This window comes from Panthera pardus, unplaced genomic scaffold (assembly GCF_024362965.1).
Source record: "Panthera pardus isolate Hobbes unplaced genomic scaffold, ASM2436296v1 HiC_scaffold_17, whole genome shotgun sequence".
Classification (NCBI taxonomy): Eukaryota; Metazoa; Chordata; class Mammalia; order Carnivora; family Felidae; genus Panthera; species Panthera pardus.
In genome coordinates this window covers 98314279-98334744 of record NW_026526732.1, presented here as the reverse complement: position 1 = coordinate 98334744, position 20466 = coordinate 98314279, and the positions used below count along the sequence as shown (strand labels likewise).

The 20466-nt window shown below is 38.3% G+C and overlaps 1 protein-coding gene across 5 annotated transcripts in view; it reads right to left on the bottom strand.

The window, feature by feature from the left end:
* HMGCLL1 (3-hydroxymethyl-3-methylglutaryl-CoA lyase like 1) overlaps positions 1-20466 on the bottom strand; it is a 193148-nt gene that overhangs the window by 135456 nt on the left and 37226 nt on the right. For 4 of the 5 annotated variants that reach the window (XM_019457457.2, XM_019457459.2, XM_019457458.2 and 1 more), the window contains exons 2-3: positions 11128-11208; positions 10788-10895 (exon numbers count right to left, since the gene is read on the bottom strand). The exons of the other annotated variant lie outside the window; for it this stretch is intronic. In XM_019457457.2, the coding sequence (XP_019313002.1) occupies positions 10788-10895; positions 11128-11208 (189 nt within the window). The remainder of the gene's footprint in view (positions 1-10787; positions 10896-11127; positions 11209-20466) is intronic. 5 annotated transcript variants of the gene reach the window in all.

The following is a 20466-nucleotide window of genomic DNA, read 5'->3' as shown; positions in this document are numbered from 1 at the left end:
CTAAGAAATACATTTCTTACTATACATTGTAAGCTGAATTCAATATAAAATTCACTAGCCTTAACTAAGAGTAGTGTTATAATTTATAATGGGTCTCACATCCCAGCAGTGCATGAAGGTAGGAAGTTGTATTAGTTTTCTCGAATTATTGGCATGAACCAGCTTTCACATGTTAGTATTTCAAAAATTACTTGATTTATGCAGTTAAATAGGGAAACATGAATGTGAATACCTAAAACAATTAAAACCATAACATATCAACCTTTTCAATTACAGATGGATGTTGTCTAAAACCTTTATAAAATGTATACAATTAACAGCATTCTTCAAAGAATTTTTACATATTAATAATGAATGTCTAAAATTCATAGAAATTGTAAAACATTCTCTTCTAAATTATAATTACAATCAGTGTATAATTTTATAAGTTATTTAACATAAATTAATTTGGGCAAAAATGTTTAAAGTAAATTAAAATTTGTTATAAAATATGCTTTCTATTGACAGGTATACAGTATGTGAAAATATAAATTTATGGTCCTTCATCAAATGTGGAAGAAGTGAAACACTAGCATACATATCTCAATGTGTATGTTTTCAAATATAAAACTTATTTATTGCTTAATGTGATTTTTTGAATCTAATATTAACTTCAGCATTCATATTTATCTAATTTCTCAATTACATATTTTTTTTACACCTGTAAAACTTTCAAAAAAATTAACCAGGTATTTTATTACTTTTTTATTTATTTATTTGTTTAGCTTTTAGAGAGGGAGAGAGAGTACGGGCACTTGGGGGAAAGGCAGAGAGAGAGAGGGGGAGAGAGAGAATTTAAGCAGGCTCCACAATGGCAGCACAGAGCCTGACCACTGGGCTTGAACCCACCAACTGTGAGATCATGACTTGAGCAGAAACCAAGAGTTGGATGCTCAAACGACTGAGCCACCCAGGCTCCCACCAGGCATTTTAGATCAGAATTTGTGTGTGTGTGTGTGTGTGTGTGTGCGCGCGCGTGTGCATACAAATTTGGATAAAGATACTTTGCTTTTCTTTTTAAAAATTAACTAGAAAGCATAATTCTTCATAAACATATTAACAAAATATGTATTTTACATCTATCTACTTAAAAATGAATGGTGTGATATTTTCATTTTCAATGCTCATTTTATAAGGATCATCAATTTTTCAAAGGAAATTTAGTTCATTGACATACTCTGCTTCTCTTAAAGTGGATTGCATTTAAGTGGCTTGGTCAGGAGACACACCAATGGAATGAGTCTACACTTAAGATTGACAATGTTTATCAATAAACTGATCATCAGAGTATTGCAGAAAAGACCGTTAATAAGTTAGGCTCACATCTTTCTTGTGCCAAAATGTACCCATATTCAGCTTTTATGCAATTATATGATGTGCAGACCTTTCAGCTGTCAATGCATATAGACAGTTCCACAAGACTAGATTTTAAGATTAGTTTAACCAAATACAAAAAAAGTATTTTAATATAATCAAGCAGCTTTGAACAACTGTTCCTTTCTTTCAAAGGAAAACTTAGAAGAAAATACGCTAAATGCAATACATTCAATATTAGTGAATAAAAAATGATAAAGTGTTTTAACATTTTGTTATAGTTCTTTTTATAAATCTACAAAATAAAACCCAATTTGTTAGTCAACATGCAATTGATCCTATTAAGTGATCATAAAAGCAGTAAATTCTGAGAACAAATCTTTGAGCATAATTATAGTTTTTGGTCTCATGAGGAAAGACATCCAAATATACTGAATTATACCTTCAGCATGAAAAAAAGAAGAAAATCTGACCAGTAGAACTGGTGACATTATTGCTCTTAACTACAGGTTTACTTTTGCTTTGGATACAGTAATGAAAAACTCTATCTTAGCTGCAAAGTAAGTTGGTATTGAATGCTAAATAATATGAACAATGTTAGCAACTCATATTTGTTCCAATTTTATTGCAAACTATTACCTTAAACCAGTTCAAAAAGAAAAAAAAAAAACAGTAATGTCCACTATTATAACTAAAACACCCATTTTCATATTTCCATGTTTGTTTCTGAGACAAAAGGTGTTTTAAAATTTTGTGCATATGCTTTAGGCAATTGTCTTGCCTTATGTGAGAACCATAGTGATAATTTAAGTGTGAATACTTTTAAAACACTTTAAAATTTTTCACTTCAGGTTAGTCCCTGCTTAAAAACATAGAAAATGATTAAGCAAAACAAAAGAAAACAATACAAAACAAGTTGGTAAACCCTGCCCTCTCCAAGGGGAGAAATACGAATTTACACCATCACTATTTGTAAAGCTATAGTAATACCTGCTGTTATACAAGCAACACTTGTAGAGGATATAAATCAAATTCACCACCATTATGTAGAGAGATCCTAGTATAGTACTCAGAACACATTTGATTATTCTTACTTAAAAGGAAAAAAATTTAACTGCAAACCTAGAGAAACATCTTAATACAGTAACTTAAAATAATGCAGGATGTTTCCTCATAACAAAGAGCAACAAAAATCTAATTGCGACTTTTCATTTCTAGAGTACATTGACATTTGCTTTTTATAAAAAGAAAAGAAAAGGACTTCCTACTCTCTACTCTCTCAAAAGGAGGCAGGCATTACCTAAACAGTTCAACACATTGAACTGAATCATGTGTACCTGCCAGGCATGCCAACTAGGTTACAAGAGACGATCTAGAAAGGTATTAGTCTAGAAGTTACGACTCTGCTGAGCAGGTCTGGACATGGAAGGCAGGGCTTCTAGGTCTACAGAAATCATATCCTCCACAGTGAAGACAGCGATTCCTGCATTTGCGTGGGCTCACCACCTTCACATGGATGGTGGGGATTTTGGGGGTATGAAGGCAAACTGCAAACTCTAACTTTTACGTTGTGTTTTCTGGCGTTTTCTTTTTCCTTCCATCCCCATCTTTGGGCAGGATGTGATTCTCCCCTCCCGTGGCCTCATCTTTCATCTTGGTGCATGTTTAGAAATTGGGATGCAGGAAAAAGCTGGCTTCGCTCCAGGGAAGAGGTGGTTCTGAAGGCAAAGGCCTAGGACTCCTGTTTCACCAGCTTCTACTTCATTTCTGTCTCTCTCCTTCATCTCTTATGCTGTCTGAGCAAAAACCCTCTCCTTCAAATGCCAACCTGAATCCCATTTGAGGCACACAAATTTATAAAGGGGTTGGGTAAGATTGATGTCATTATTAGCAGCCCTGATAATGCTAAAATATCTTTGTTTGTTTTTGTTTTGTTTTTGTAATTTAGGAGCTTCAGAATGCAGAGACTTTTTTTTTTAAATCAACTATATTTATTCTCTAGTTATTAGTGAGAAAGAGTGTGAAGCTAGATTAATTACTGTATCATTTTTAAAAACCTAAGTGTCAAAAATATAAAACTGCTCCAATGAGATCTCTTCTCCCACTCCTCTAGTGCTCCTCTAGAAGGCCACTCTCCAATCAAGAGGTGACATCTTTGAAAATGGATGGCTTTTTAATTGTCTCAATTATTAATGGAAAATTAATGCTGTAACACTTATAAGACTTGGTTATGAAAGGCACACCATTTTTGCCTGCCTCTTGCAACACTCCCCTTTGCAACTCTAAGCCACCATTTTAGATGTCTTAGGCTGCCATGCCATGAGGAAATTCAAACTACATTCAGAGAGACCACCTACAGAGGTTCTAAGAACACACAGAGAAAGAGGTGCCCAGCCAGGCCCCAAAGGAGCCAGCAGCCAATCCCTGCTATTCCAGCTGGGACCACCATCTATGCAAAACCCCTAGCCAGAGCTGCCCAACTGAGCCATGTCAAAATTCTTGATCCATAGAAACCATAAGCAAAAACAAAGGCTGTTAAGGTTTCAGGAGGCTAAATTTGAGCATTTGTTATGCAGATAATCAAAAGGACCAGAATTCATTTTACTAGCTTTCAAGGACTAAGGCAATAGCAGATATGTGGATCTGTGAATACACTTGTGAACACACAGGTGTATACACATATGGGATATCTGGTACATGTTATACACTCAGTGGAAAATCGCTAGACTTATTGAAACAATCTGAAGAGGTTGTGGTTCATGCCATTAAATGCCGGGAAAAAATGAGCTAGAATATCTGATATGCTAGTTTTGTTTTGTTTTGTTTTTATTTTCTTGAAGAGCTAAGGTACTTTACCATGTGAATACAGCTTTCATAGCACAATCTTATCCCCATTTACTTTTTTCTTCCAAATTTTTAAATTCTAGTTAGTTAACATACAATGCAATATTGGTTTCAGGCATTGAATTCAGTGATTCATCAATTACATACAACATCCAGTGCTCACACTAACAAGTGCCCTCCTTAATACTCATCACCCATCTAGCCACATGCCGAAGAATGAAAGTGGACCACTTCCTTACACCAAAAATAAATTCAAAATGTATGAAAGACCTAAATGTGAGACAGGAAACCATCAAAATCCTAGAGGAGAACACAGGCAGCAACCTCTTTGACCTTGGCTGCAGCAATTTCTTACTAGACACACCCCAAGAGACAAGGGAAACAAAAGCAAAAGTGAACTATTGGGACTTCATAAAAATATAAAAGCTTCTGCACAGCAAAGGAAACAATCGACAAAACTAAAAGGCGCCCATTTACTTATTTGTTATTTTTTAATGTTTATTTTTGAGACACATACACACACACACACACACACACACACACACACACACACACACACACACACACGGCATGAGTGGGGAAGGGGCAGAGAGAGAGGGAGACACAGTATCTGAAGCAGGCTCCAGGCTCTGAGCTGTCAGCACAGAGCCCGAAGCACAGCTCCGACTCACAGACCGCAAGATCATGACCTGAGCCAAAGTCGGGCACTTAACTGACTGAGCCACCCAGGCACCCCTACTTTTTTGTTAATTTTTCAAGAAAGGGAGCACAAGCTGGGGAGAGGGACAGAGGGAAAAGAGAGCATCTTACGCAGGCTCCATACTGAGTATGGAGCCCGACACGGGGCTTGATCCCACAGCCCTGGGATCATAACCTGAGCCAAAATCAAGAGCCAGACACTCAGCTGCCTGAACCAACCAGGTGCCCTCCCTTTTTAATGTTTATTTGACAGAAAGAGACAGGAGCAGAGAGAGAGGGAGAGAGAATCCCAAGCAGGCTTTGTGCTGTCAGTGTGGAGCCCAACATGGGGCTCAATCCCACAAACTTTGAGATCATGATCTGAGCCAAAATCAAGAGGGAGATGCTTACCCCACTAAACCACCCAGGTAACCACCAAAGATTCCCTTTTTTAACCTTTTTTTTTTTAATTTTTGGAGAGAGAGTAAAAGGCACCCATTTACTTTTAATGACTATCAGAGCTCATTTACTGAAAACCTGCATGTCTATTTCTTCTGAGATCAACGATTGAACAAATATTAACCAATTATTATTTGACACGTAAGAAATTCAACATGCTCAAATAAGTTGAACAAGAAAAAAGAAAGAAAGCCTAATACAGTTAGAAGCTATTGTTAAAACAAACAAACAAACAAAAAACGACCTTTAAACTTCCTTAATATAAACCTTTTTAAAAGGAAGTCGCATTAGTGTGTGTACCACAACTACAACTACAAATTAGTGTGTGTACCACAACTACAAAGGAGCTAAGGAAAGGAAATGAAGACATCACCAATGACTAGTCTGATGATCCAAACTGGCAGGTGCTTGATGCTGACTGTGGTAACTGACCAGACACATCTCTACTATAGAAATGACATGTGGAAAGCCTCAAAGTACCAAGAAGGACAGCAGTTAAGGACAAGTCAGTTAATCTTAGCGTGTAGTAGCGGCAAAGAGTATCTTAAAAAGAGAGTGAGCACACTCAGGCCACCTCCACTGAAGAGAGTTAAATGTTCCTCCTTTAGTTCACCCTCCCCCACCTATCTGGGTACTGGGACTTCTGTAATCATGAAATGGAACTGCTGTCTTGGTAAATTTATCCTCCATTTTCTGCGGAGACAGCAGAGGCCAAATCATGGGAGGTATAACGGATGGGACTTGCTTGCACTGCAACACTTCCCAGATGATGAAATTAACCTGTCAGTTAACTGTGCCTCATAAGCAAAATACTTGGGGGGGGGGGGGGCAGTGTGTGTGCGCATGTACTCTCTCAACCTCTGAGTGTCTCCCTCTCTCTCTCTCTCTCTCTCTCTGACACACACACACACTCACTCACTCTTCATCTATGCTAAAATACCCTCTTCCAAGCTTCTTCTCCACACACCCATCCTTTCAACAAGGGCAGAGCAAGGAAGAGAAGCAGAACACTCAGAAGCAGAAGCTACAGCGTCCTGCATCTCACCAACATAAATCTGAACCTAAAACTTCAATCCAGTAACTGTCTTCATTACTAATAAAGAATTCCATCATACACTAAAAGGAGGGCAGGGGAAAGTTTACGCATTCCTTGTTGCTCACATTGCGCTTAGGTCATATTTATAAGTGTTTAATGAATTTGTAAGTAATTGTTACAGTATTTTGAGGATTTTTTCCTACTTTTACAGAGAAAATCTCTGTCCATGTCATGACTTGGCACCCACCCTTTCCAACTGTTAAAAAATGAATTTGAAAGGGAGCATTGGCTGATACGTTGCGTATGATCTACATAAACATACGGTGTTGTGGACGTTCAATGTATTCTTATTTTTCCGTAAGTGATGTTCACTTTCATCACTCATGTGAATGAAAACATTTAAAACCAAATAGCTAAATAAGATGAATATAAAACACTAGTTTATTTTGAAATTATTGTCTTTATCATGATTTAAATAACTTACTACTAAGAGCCACATTCCAAAGTTGCAGTAAGCCTATCTATTTTTATAAACATGTTTTCTTTCTTCATTCCATAGAAGTGAGGGGCTATCTGGATTCTTTTCAAATGTTCTTATATTATATGTCACTCTAAGGAAGTCTTTTTTTCCAGATAAGTTGTAAAGAACATGTTGTGTTTTGTGTTTTTTTTTTTTTTTTCTTTTAATGGCAGGTATTTTATCATCTCTGGCCATTTAGATGATAGGTGTGGGATCCTGTTTTATATGGCACCCTGCTACTGTGGAACTTTTCTTTTAGCTGCCTTAGAAAGCCATTGCCAAACACAACAGTGGGCGGCAACTGTAAAAACGCTTTAAAACGCTAAAAAAAGAATAAGTGAACAAGCAGCAATCTAAACATAAACTAGACGACTATTCCCATGACCTATATTTAAGGAAAAGAAAAAGAAAATGCAGAGAATTAATAGAACACCGATTTAGAGCCACACTCCCAGTCTTTAGAAGTACAAATCACTTCACACAAATACCTGTAAGCAGTTGCACTAAAACTTTTCTGTCACATCTCAGATGTTATTTTAAGTTAGAGGAGTCTAATGTCATGACAGTTTCTTCAAAAGTCAGTGGTTACAAGATAAAATGTCCAAAGAGAAATTAGCATTATGAATTCGTTCTGATTTCCAGCTTTTCATTAGCATGACAATGCAATGCAATCGGCAGAATTATATGATAAGACAATCACCGACTACAACAATAAAAACTGCTCTGCACAGGCCATCTCAGTGAAATCTAAAACACAAGCACAACTATGGAAAATCGAATTGAAAAAATTGGATATTCTCGCAATCGCCCTTTGAAAAGACCTCGGTAGGTTGATAGGTCATCTAGAAAATGACTGGCATAACTTTGGAAGATTCAATCCAATAGTTTATTTGATTCAGACATGCTTCTTTTTTACAGATGTTTAACAATTTGAAACACTTTGTCATGCACGTGCCCACATGAGAATTAAAAGTGAAAAACGCAGAACATATATTTAGTATTTGAATAAGTATCTTCAATTATTCAGATCGGACCTGTCCGCTGCAGTATTTAAACACATACTTTCATCTCTAAGAAAAAGTCTTTTTATCAAAAAGAAGGAAGTTAACTGTGTGGAGTCCAGGGGTCAGTCAATGCATCTGTTAGGCAATCACTCAGGTAAGTCTGCTGAGAACTGGTCAGAGCCAGGTGCTCTGGACTCTGGGCACTCATATGCAGGAATCCACTCATGGCCCTTACTGCCCTAAATGCTCCCATGCTATTGGCAGCATTGCTGGGATTTCCAAGGTCCAAAGAGGTGAAGTCACTTACTCAAGCTCAAGGCAGAATGCGGACAGCAACACAGTCCCAGAGGTACTTCGGCCTCACCACAGCTGTCCTCAAGAGCCACAATGGGAATTTCATCATTTATTCAATAATAAAATACTTTGAGCCTAGGAAGTGTTCATTCAATCTCAATAGGTTAAGTCATGAATTTACCAAGCCTAGAATAAATCATCTTATTTTATGGCCCCATCACACATCTACTTACATTATGAGACCAAAAAGCAGTTTTTCATTACTGCATACAGAGGGACAGCCTTCCCTTTTGCTCTGACCATCTTTTCTCTAAGCTGGCTAAACAAGAAGGATGGTCCTGTAGAAGCGTTCTAGCCTCATTTTTCTAAATGTCACTTAGATTAGTTTCAAGAGTAATCTATCAAACAATTTCCAGAGTTGTGTAATAATAGGATGTGACAATTGGTGACAATTTGCATCACTTCAGTAAAGAAGAGTATTTTGTAAGCAGCCTTACAAAATCATTGGAAAATAAAAAAATCTTGAAGTGAAACATTATCTTAGTAAATTTTCTGAAGTAAAATAATATCTTAGTAAAATATTATATCTGAAATACTACTGTGATTGGTCATCAATTAATATTCACAAGAACTCTCCTTTTTTCTGACATTACCCTGAAGTTATACCTTTCTAGTTTTTCTTCAACAGTCATCAAATTTGTGAAATGAACACTAACTGAATCAAACAGAGGCAATTTCATGAAGACTTAAATATGATACAAGGGGCTCACATTCCCTTAAAATTAATGACAGCTCATAAAATAATGGTGAGCAATTTTACAAATGGCATTGTCAAGGAAATAGGTCTAGTCTCCTAAAGCTCTCTGTGCCTTCCTAAGGAAATTACCTGTGGTCTTCATTACATAGAACCAAATACATGAACAAAAGACTCAGCCGTCCATACCAAAAAATTCAAAGTGACATGTTATTATTATTTCAGGCTGATTGATTCTTTATTCATTTCACAATAACTACTTACTAGGCACTAAGCAGTGGGGGAAGAGTGACAGACAAGGTCACTACCTCTGTAACTCTTACAGTCTAGGAAGCAGATAATTAAAAAATGTTTGCCGAAATGAGCTATTAACATAAAGCAGGATGGTCAGTAGGGAGTTTGATTTCAACCCAAGTGAGTCTGAGGTAATGACTGCACATCTAGATGAAGCTTATCAGAGAAGGCAGGACCAAAAGTACAGATCTGTTATCCTTTTATTTATTTTTTAATGTTCGTTTATTTTTGAGAGAGAGACAGAGCATGAGCAGGGCAGGGGCAGGGAGAGAGGGAGACACAGAATCTGGAGCAGGCTTCAGGCTCTGAACTGTCAGCACAGAGACTGAAGCGGGGCTCTAACACAGGAAAGGTGAAATCATGACCTGAGCAGAAGATGGATGCTCAAATGATGGAGCCACCCAGGCACCCCTAGATTTGTCACCCTTTTAAAGTGACTGTTAATGTTGGAAGGACAGGCCAAAGAAGAGAGCACAGGCAAGGAAATTACTGAAGGCAGAATGTTAAGGGAACTTTAAACTTATATGATGTCAAGGATGACAGAAAAAGAGCAGTTGGGCAAGTAACTGAATGAGGATTACAGAGAATAACAACCAAGGGAATGAGATGAGAAGATAATCAGTGAACTTAAGTGCCAGGGAGAGATGGAAGGATCCCAGGAATGAGCACAGGTATTAGATAGGAAAGGGAGAGGGATTGGTTTAATGGCTACTAATCATGTTTCAAAGACCAGAGCCAAATCTCAGAAGGGATGATTGTTGCCACATGACTGTCAAATCTGGGTAGGCTTTATCTTAAGAGAAGATTGAGATGGCTCCCTTTGTCTTGCTATGATAGATAGATTTCTCTAGCAAATTTAAGTGCTAAAAAAAAAAAAAAAAAAAAAGTGACGAGTATGTAATTTCTTTTTTTTTTTTTTAACGTTTATTTTATTTTTGAGACAGAGAGAGACAGCATGAACGGGGGAGGGGCAGAGAGAGAGGGAGACACAGAATCAGAAACAGGCTCCGGGCTCTGAGCCATCAGCTCAGAGCCCGACGCGGGGCTCGAACTCACAGACCGTGAGATCGTGACCTGAGCTGAAGTCGGACGCTTAACCGACTGAGCCACCCAGGCGCCCGAGTATGTAATTTCTAATAGGAGATTTTATTTTTAAGGTATCAGGCAACTCATCAATACTTCATTCTAAGAGATAAGAAAGTGAAAGCACCTAAAGATATTCAGATAATTTATGAAGTCAGTAAGTAGTTAATGGACATCAGGCTCCTAAATTGCTATTTAAGAGCCTTATCTACTCATCATATTGGACCATTATACTCAGGTAGACTTGGGATGGAGTTCCCAGTAACTTTTTAGGACTTAATGGATAGAAGATGTTTCATCAGAGGGATTTTTCCTTAATCGTGTCTCAGTGCATGGGCTAATATTTTGGAAAAAAAAAAACATAGTAAATTAGTAATTATATCAGGTTAATATTACAATTTACAGTATTTGCTAACTCTTGGCAAAGTTGAATTAAAGATTCAATTAAGGAATTATGGATTTACATACCTGTGGTACCCATCTGGAGGACACAAAGCTGGTCACTTCTATTACAGACAAGCCAGTTTGGGAAAGTTGATTGATAAATTCAATTTTTATGTCTGTAGGAACTATAACCTATGAAAGCATTAAAAATTATTTTATAAGTAATTTGCATAGTGTCTATTGAAGCATAAATAGAAAATTACTTCCTAACAGAAGCAAATCATATTTAAGATGCATAAATTCAAGTAGCAATTGAGGACAAACACAATCATATAATATATGAAACCCATCTAAGTCTTTAGAATCTTCATAAATATTTTGATTTAGCATTTGTAATAACTATGTTAAACTAATATCAAACTACCTTTTCATTCTGCAATCCATCCCTAGGTCCAACTTCTACTATTTTAACATACTCAGGGAGTCCAGATAACTGGGATGTTTCCTGAAATGGAAAATACAAGGCAAGACAAATAGGTAACAGTTAGATCATCAAACCTGCTTACTTGAAAAATCAAACAATTACACTTTGTTATAGAAAGTTCTCACCCCAGAAAGCTAAATTCAACACAGTGCTATAATCCAAATATCAAGTTTGTATTATCAGCAACATGAGATCATTTTTTTCTTCTAGCTCAGTAATATCCAGTCATTAGATGAAAACTGCAAAGATTAATTTCTAAAATATAACTGTGGAAAAGGTAATATACTTAGGATTTATACAGCAAATTTGTTGAGTGACTCTTTGTGTGTTGATAAAATTTACTATTGTTAGAATACATTACAAAAGTGTTTCTTTGTATTAACATACTTCTAACAAGCACAGTCTTAAAGATGCCACACTCCATACCTTGAACTTGAGGAATGTGGTTGTGGTTCTCTGGCCTGTGCCCAGAAAGCTGAGACTAGACAAAAAGGTATGCTGCTTATTTATTTTCTGTGTCACACAGCACAACCAGCACCTAAACATAGCTCCCGAAGTACAGAGCCACTCCAGTAGGGTCTAAACCCTCAATATTCCACTGGGAACACCTAGTTGTAACCCAGTGTAATACTGTTCCACCTTTTGCCCAAATCTGAAATGGCAGAAGGTCTAGACTCTAGAACCTCTGGCCCAAACCAAGTACTATGGACACATATTTAAAAAGACACTAGTTTATGGGGCACCTGGGGGGTTCAGTCAATTAAGTATCTGGCTCTTGATCTCTGCTCAGGCCATGATCTCACAGTTCATGAGACGGAGCCCCACATCGGGCTCTGTGCTGACAGTGCAGTGCAGAGCCTGCTTGGGATTCTCTCTCTCCCTTGCTCTCTCCCTCCCCCGTTCACACGTTCTGTTTCTCTCAAAATAAATACACTTTAAAAATAAATTTTAAAAAGACAGTTTAAAACAAAAATACAAACTGCCTTTCTCAATGTCATATCACAGTTAAAATGATAATAATTCCCTAGAATCTCTAAGCTATGTTAAGTGTGGGCAACTACCATCAATTTCTTCAATAGATAGCTGATAGAATCCATCAAAATCAGCAGGACCTGTACTTCAGAGTTGTTTTTGTCTTGCCTTTCAATAGGGATGATGGATGTGGGCCAACCAATGTGTATCGTCTCACTCCGTCCTTGTAGCAATCATCGACGTATACTGGTCAAGTGGTCTGGATGCAGAACCCAGTTTGTTTTCTGACACAGAAAATTGCTCGTTGGCCCTTTTAGGGCCATAGCCAATATGTTCTCTTATTGGCATTGTGTGTTAACTCAGCAAAAGAACCCAGAAAATCCCTGCCACAATGTTTACATGCCACTCTCAACATTTCCATTAAACTGGGCAATTTAATGAGCAAAAATTAACTAAAAAGGAAAAGAATTCTCCTCTCTACATCCTCTGGGCAGGTTGTAAGGGAAGCATGGGGCTCCTCATCTTTAAGCTCAGTTTTGGAAGGCAACCATGAAACCAAGTCTCATTTACAGTGGCCATAATTTCAAGGCAATAAATGACAAGGATGGCATGGGAAAGTGGAATAACAGAAGCTCATTCTTTTTTGTTACCTTCAGTCCTTAAACAGCAGAAATAAAAAACAAACAAAACCGACCAATTTTAAGCCATGTTTTTTTCATTCCTGTTTTTTCCTGAACCTGCACCTTCAACAGCAATTAGCTTGGAGTATATATACATGGATGAAGAGTACTTCTTTATTCAACAGCAATGTTTTAACAACCACAAGGAACAGTCTTTTTTAAGGTGGTAACAACGTGCCAAATGCAATTAAAAAACTTAAAACACTCCTTTACAACACTGTGTAGCTAACAGAAGCAACAATCTGAAAAAACTGAAGTAGGAACCTCTACCAAGTACAGACATTTCAGTGTTAGGTAGAAGCTAGATATGAGCAGTGGAGAGAATGCCCTGAGGCAGAGTCCCAATTCCTTGAAGAGGAATGATAGAGACAGGAGCTGGAGCCAAGAATGTTGACCAATAAACCACACATTTAAAGCTGGGGAGCACCACATCCTGATCTGATGGCTTCTAAGACCTCAGGAGTGACAGACCAAAGAGCCACAGGTACAAACTTGTCCTCTCCTCATGCAGCTCTGCCCCAGTAGAACCTCTACACTCATTATAATGCATTTGCACTGCACGTATACAGCCCTGCCTGACAAACAAATGTTATGATGATTCCACAAACCTCATAGGGTTAAAAATACCCCCTCCAAATGACTAGAAACAGCCTCCATTAGAGACCATCCCACTGTACCTCACAGCACTCCCCTAGCCCAGAGAGCCCCCATAATATCCAATCCAATAACAACCTGGGGGCTGGTTCCACCTCCTGGAACCTGCCTGCTCTCCCACCTTAGGAATGTGTTTTCCTTTAATAAAACTGCTTTGTGCTGGCTACTTTCCTTCTAGCTGCCTTTATTTGAGCATGAGCACGGATCCCCTTGTAAATCTTCTCATGGGGAATCCAAGACTGAGACCTCCTTTCCTACAAGGCAGACTTTCTCTATCCCATAACAAAAGCAGAACATGAGCTCACTTGATATTAGATTTCTTCTTGAATATAATATTGTTTTGTGTAAGCATGGATATGTATTCCCTCTATCAGTGAATCTGAGAAATCTGAACAAAATTAAAATGTGTTCTCCTTGTTAACAGCAAAATAAATTAAATAAATAAATAAATAAATAAATAAATAAATAAAACCCATTAACACTTGAATATGTATGATGTGAGAGCCCTCTCTCAATGATCTTTAGCCCTTTTCTAGTCATTACTATCTCTGTATTGATTTCTGTAAGGAGCTTAGGCTACACATAAACAATGTCTACTGGACAAACTCACCTAAGTGCTGTCCAAGTACATAGAAGTGATTCATGACTGATCTCATTATTTTCCCCACCTCATGCTTCTCTTCAGACATTCTCCCACCACATGCTATTCTTCACCTTCTTTCTTACCACTTATATCTAAGTGGCCCATTTATTAACTGTTTTATTTTGACATATACCCAGCACCCAGCACAACGCATAACACTTAGACTGTGCTCAGTAATTACTTGTTGATTATGCTGGTGAATCTCTTCTGTCACTGGCTTCATTAAAATTGTCATTTTTTTTTCTCATCCAATCTGTTGCTATAGCTTCCTAGGTAGTGTTTCTCATCTTGTTTTTCCATGACTAAAATCTTTCAGCATCCAGCAGTCACCTTCAGAGCAATCCATCAGTCTAAGGTAAAATGATTTATGACAAGCCTCTCATCTTCTATCACTGTCTCTACTTCATGCATCCTCTGATTTTAGCCAGGGCAAAATCATGTCTTCCACCCTTTCATGTCTGTATACATGAGGTTTCTGCTGCTTAGAAATACCTTCCATCTGTGGAAAACATTTTCCACCAAATCCGTTTCTCTTCTGTATGGATGAAGGAATGGACTACATTTCTCCCCTATGTAACAGTTATATCTGAACAAATTCCAATCAATTGGATGAAATATCCAATGTATATCCCTCCATGCTCCTTGCCTTTCAGCAAGCTTGATGCAGAGGAGCATGGCAAACTTGAAAACTCAAGACCAAACAAAACCAAAAGTAAATCAACAAAAATAATGAAGTAGCCTGTATCTTTCAATCACTGCTTAAATAACGACTCCATGCCAATAAGAAGCAATCATTTTATACTTTATATGGACAAAAATAAATTTCAACTCTTTAGACCATTTACATTACAGGTAAATATTTTATAGTTACTGATTGTGAAGGATAGTTAAGGATGTGAAATTTTAGCCTGCTTGTAAGCTATCTAATGAGGCAGCATGGATGCTGGTGGAAGGCACAAGACACCTGGGTCAGAGGAAAAATTTTAAAAAAGCTTACTACTCACAACACTCACAGCAAAAGCAACAGCTAGAGGATTAGCCTTTGTGCTGGTTCCTCAAGCTCCAAATCCTACAGGGAGAAGCAAAGAAGATGAAGTGACACTTGCACAAGCAATGGGTTGCACTACAGGAAAGGAACCCCAAGCACAGTGAACCTGAACCTTTAGTAATGGGCGGTAAGCATGATCTTTTCATGGCTATAGAGGTAAACATGTTTGTTATACTTAACTATGAGCATGCCTACCTTTTGCTCTGCAGGAAGACATTATCTCTATTTTCTAAGACTTTAAGGACACTTAGCCTTTGCTCCAGGAGACTTCTAGCATGTAACGCTGTTCCAAAAAAACAAAAAGGTGTTCCCAGTATAAAAATACTTTTTTCGAAAGAGAGAGAGTGCACGAAAGTGGGGGAGGGGCAGAAGGAGAGGGAGAATCTTGGGCAGACTCCATGCCCAGGGTCCCAGTGCAGAGCCCAATGTGGGGCTCAATTCCACGACCATGAGATCATGATCTGGGCCGAAAGCAAGAGTCAGGCACTTGACCGACAGAGCCACCCAAGCACCCCCTTCAATACAAAAATTCTTGAAAAGAGAGGTTGGAATCAAGGCAATTGTAACTCTGCTTGTAGACATGAAGAAATTTAAGACATGTATGGAGAATTACTTCCCAATAGTAATCACTCTTCATTTTTATACCATCTTGATTTATGGCAAATTTTCCCAATAAGTAAGCCACTCTGTTGGCTTCTGCAGTTATGAACAGAGCCTGGGACCAAACCTGTTCAATTTATCTCATGAGACATTTAATTAAGGCTACTCTCAACAAAACTATATATAGTAGGATAAAGCCAGCCAGCAGTATTGACTTCAGCCATGCCCCCTCCTCCTCTGAAGGGTCCTGGACCCAACCAGCTGTATAAATCCTATGCAGTAGAGACTCTGCACCAGAAGCTAAGAGTTGTTTACTTTCTGTCCATTTTATGATGGTGGATATGTTGCCATGCCCACTACTATGATCCATCCAGATAGCAATGATGGTAATGCAGGTGATGGGAGTTGATCAGCAACGTGATTCTAGGGGATATTAGAATGTGGGCCTCGTGTGATTCAATCAACACAATTCAGAGCACCTAAAGATCTTTGATTTTTCAGTCTATACATGTCCAAATGGCAAATAAGCTAGTGCACTGACCACACCCCAAAGTCAGTTAAAAAAAAAAAAAAGAAAAGGAATATCCTCAAGTTCTCCTGAGTGGGTAGGATGATCACACCCATTTTTAGTTCTGCACAACTGTTAGAGAGGTTGTGAAACCACTGCAGCCCTGTGCACATCATCAGGTTTCAGCTTAGCCAAAATATCATCCAACCAGGCCAAGGCCTCTGGAAAAGCACTGTAAATAGAAGGGTGCCACTGAATCAGTAGCTTTGCTTTAGGCAGCAGGGTGGGCAGCAGAGGGCAACTGCTACTTTTTGTGTGTAAAGCTGAGATTGCACTGGGGACAAGCTTACCACTTTCTTGAATATACCATTTGTATTTGATTAGTGAGGCCTGTTGAGGTTGTACTACCTTGTTAGTCATTTCCAAAATGAAAATAGGCCATAGAGTCACAATGCCCCATGACTCAGGTGTCCAATTTCAGCAAGAATTCAATAGCAAGGTAATACCTGATTTTCAAAAGATACCTGGTAGCTCTGTCAGGGCAGTGAGAAGTACAAATTCCTAAGCAGCACCTCTAAGTGGATGCTGCCTGCCTTTGGTCAGAAGGATTCAGGGATTCCCAAGCGTATCTTCACGTCACTACATGCAGCTCTTCCTAACTGAGGTGATCCCCTCTGGCACTTATGGGACAGACAACTACAATCCCATCACATGTCAACTCTTACTATATGTTCAGATGTGGAATCAACAATACATTGCATTGGCCTCAACGGCCCCACCCAAAAGGTTACTTTGATTCTCTTTTCCCATTGGGAACACTGCCCAAACCTCATCAGTTGAAAACAGGACTCCCACCCATGGGATTGAGTAGGACGCTGACACCTTTAGATGACAGCCAAAAATGTTTGAGTCCTCCCTCTCCCCAAAGTTCCCCAGCATACTCAGATGGATGATCTCCATGAACTAATAATCATCTTTTTCCTTAAAGCACATGGAGGAAGAAGAGTGGAAATGATCCAGGGGCACAGAGGGAAAGTTCCATAGCAGTAAGGCACCTTTACTTTCTATTTTGGGCAGCATAGTAGCTGCTCACCAGCTCAATCAGATGAACTTGCAATGTTTGGAAACCACACGAAGTACATTACACATCAAAATCATCACTACTGGGGCACCTGGGTGGCTCAGTCGTTTAAGCATCCTACTTCAGCTCAGGACATGATCTCATGGTTCGTGAGTTCGAGCCCTGTGTCGGGCTCTGTGCTGACAGCTCAGAGCCTGGAGCCTGCTTTGGATTCTGTGTCTCCCTCTCTCTCTGCCCCTCCCCCACTCATGCTCTGTCTCCCTCTCAAAAATAAATAAACATTAAAAAATTTTTTAAAAATCATCATTACTAACACCATGGATTTTAACCTAGGAAACCCCTGCACTCAGCATCCACAACTGCATTGGTTTCCAGCAGGATAATGAGGGGTTTGTTCCCACTGCCTGGCATGGGCTTGACTTGAACATGATCCACATATCCTAACTCTTTATCTAGTCACAATATATTGGCTAAGGGAGTTTTGCAAAGTGGCAAGGCTAATGATAAAATTTATCTAGAATTCTTTGGCTCCCTTCTCATTCTCCAATATGTTACCTTTCAGCACTATAAATACAATCTGGGACAGTAGGATTCCCCCATACTAGTCAATGACTGATTCATCTATGGTTCCTTATAGGAACCCCAGCCAAATCTCTCCAAGAGGGCCAAAGTTTCTGTAGAGCAGCCAGGACTCACAGACTCAGAGATCTTTTGCTGTCATCTCCAATTATATCTAAGTTTTCCATGACAGATTGCAGGACAGGCTAAGTTGTAAAAAGGTGCAGTTACTGCTATTCCTCTATCACAATCATTGCTTACCCCATACCCTCAACTCCCAACTGAACCGAAGTTCTTATGATTCACCCAATTTCTTTTCATAACATTGTCCCAATTTATTTCTTCTCTACTCCTAGTAACTGTTGATGGAAAGAGGGAAGAGAATCTTCAGCCCACACAGTGTTTATCTTAGTGCTAGCTGTTACAATGGGTGGACCTGAGACTGTCCACCAGGAAGGAAGTTCCTTCCTGCCCCTAAGAAAGTTAACATAATCAAGGCACCGCTCAACCCTTGAACCTGGTTCCTGGAAACCAGGCTGCAACCATCTTCCCAATTTCTCATCATTAACAAGCAATAAAACAGTAGACCCTATTTTGCTCAATTGAGTATAAAATCTGGTCACTTTTGTTCATTATTAACTTCCATTTTCTTCCCTCAAATCCCATTAATTCATCAGAAAAGTTTTCATTCTTCCTCTTTCAGGAAGTTATGTCTTCCTCTAGACTCCATCCTCGTTAACAAACTGTCACAACCTTTGAAGAACTAAGATTTTACCCTACATACTAGCTCATAAGCAACTCTGTCACAGTTTTATGGGTGCTGGCAGAAGATATTCAACTCTTGAATCTGAGACAAAAAATTTATTATTCACATTAATACCAGTCCGAGCATCAGAGCATCAACATTTTCTTTCACTGGTTCCCTGAGCATGACATGAGCGGTGCTTGGGGGAACCTGAGTATTTCACAGTTGGGCAGTTAGCACGCCTGCCCTTTGCTCTGTTTCCCAAGGTTGTTTGCCAGACAAACACCTTGAAAAGACATTTTCAAAGAAATTTAATAAATGCCTTGCTAATAATACATACAAAAATGCAAGAGACCCATGAGGAATTGCGTCTCAACATTCTTATTACTTCAATTAATACTCAGTTATTATTCTCAACAAAACCTCTTAGTCATTATCTAAGAATCTATTTGTCATCTACTCCAGACTCTTCTGACCTCCCCAAACTCAGTAATTTCATTTCTATTATCCTATACCACTCTGTAGAGACTTATCTTAAAATATATCTAGAAGTACCACTTTGCCTATTTCTAAGCCTATTTTGATTATAAATCTTCAGAGTCATTAGAATGGACACACACTAAACACTCAAACGCTCTTGTTAAATGAATAAATGAGCTTACATCTAACCAGAAAAGTTTGAAATTTCATCTATCCAATACCTATTAGCAGCATTATTATAGTTATCAGATATGTGGAAATAAACCAACCAAACAAAAATCTGCACCCATAGTAAGCTCACACTTTAGTGGCACAGGGAACCGCATGCTACTTTCTGAGAGCAGGGGGAGTGGGGGCACAGCAATTTTTTTTACAGTGAGTATCTAAGAGTTGATAAATGACGTATATGTTCCAAGGAACATATAAGTTTTTTTTTTTTTTAAGTAGTCTGCAGAAGTTAGCAACATAGTCTTTAAATAGGTCTATAGTTTGAATTTATTTTTATAGCATTAAAAAGTCTATGTTACTGAGCTCAGTGTATCCTGTTTAATGTGGACTCATGTATGATACTGGTGAAAACAAAAGATGTATTATCCAGAACAAGGCATTCAAAAAGCCATGTTATATGCTGAATGTATGCCCACATTTGGCATCAGATTTCTAATGGTTCGCTTTCATAGAACAACAACAAAAGGAATACTATCTTGCATTTATATGTTGCTTTATTATTCTAAAGCACTTTTCTATCCACATTTCATCTGTGAAGCTACCCTGTGAGGTAGGCAGAACTGAAAGAGAGATTAAATGACATTCTAAGGTTACCCAACTAAGTTCCCTGGCTCCTTTTCTAGTTTTCTTTAGGATGAGATTAAATATACCACAAACTATTGAGCTTAAGGTTGTGCAATAATGAACCATTCTTTTATGTAGAACATAAATGGGCTGCTTTACTTACATTTTTCAATCTTACATAAAATTAAATGGAAGGCATATTTTGATGAGGGTTTCTCTGAAATCTTAATGGGGTGTGTTCATGTATTTATTTTATATATTTACACATAAAATATATATGGGAGACTTCTATATATACAGTCTATCCTCCTGATGGTGACAGATGATTCCTTATTATTCGCTCTACAAATCCTGCTTTTTTTTCCCCTCTAAGAAAACACCACCATCCACAGGAGAAATTTCCTGACAGATTTTTATATGTTGCACTCACTTCATTTCCTGAGGAGTAATTTTATGTGTAAATAAAGTCTTTATAATATTGACATATCCTGTTTCATAGTCAGTATTCTTCCCACAGA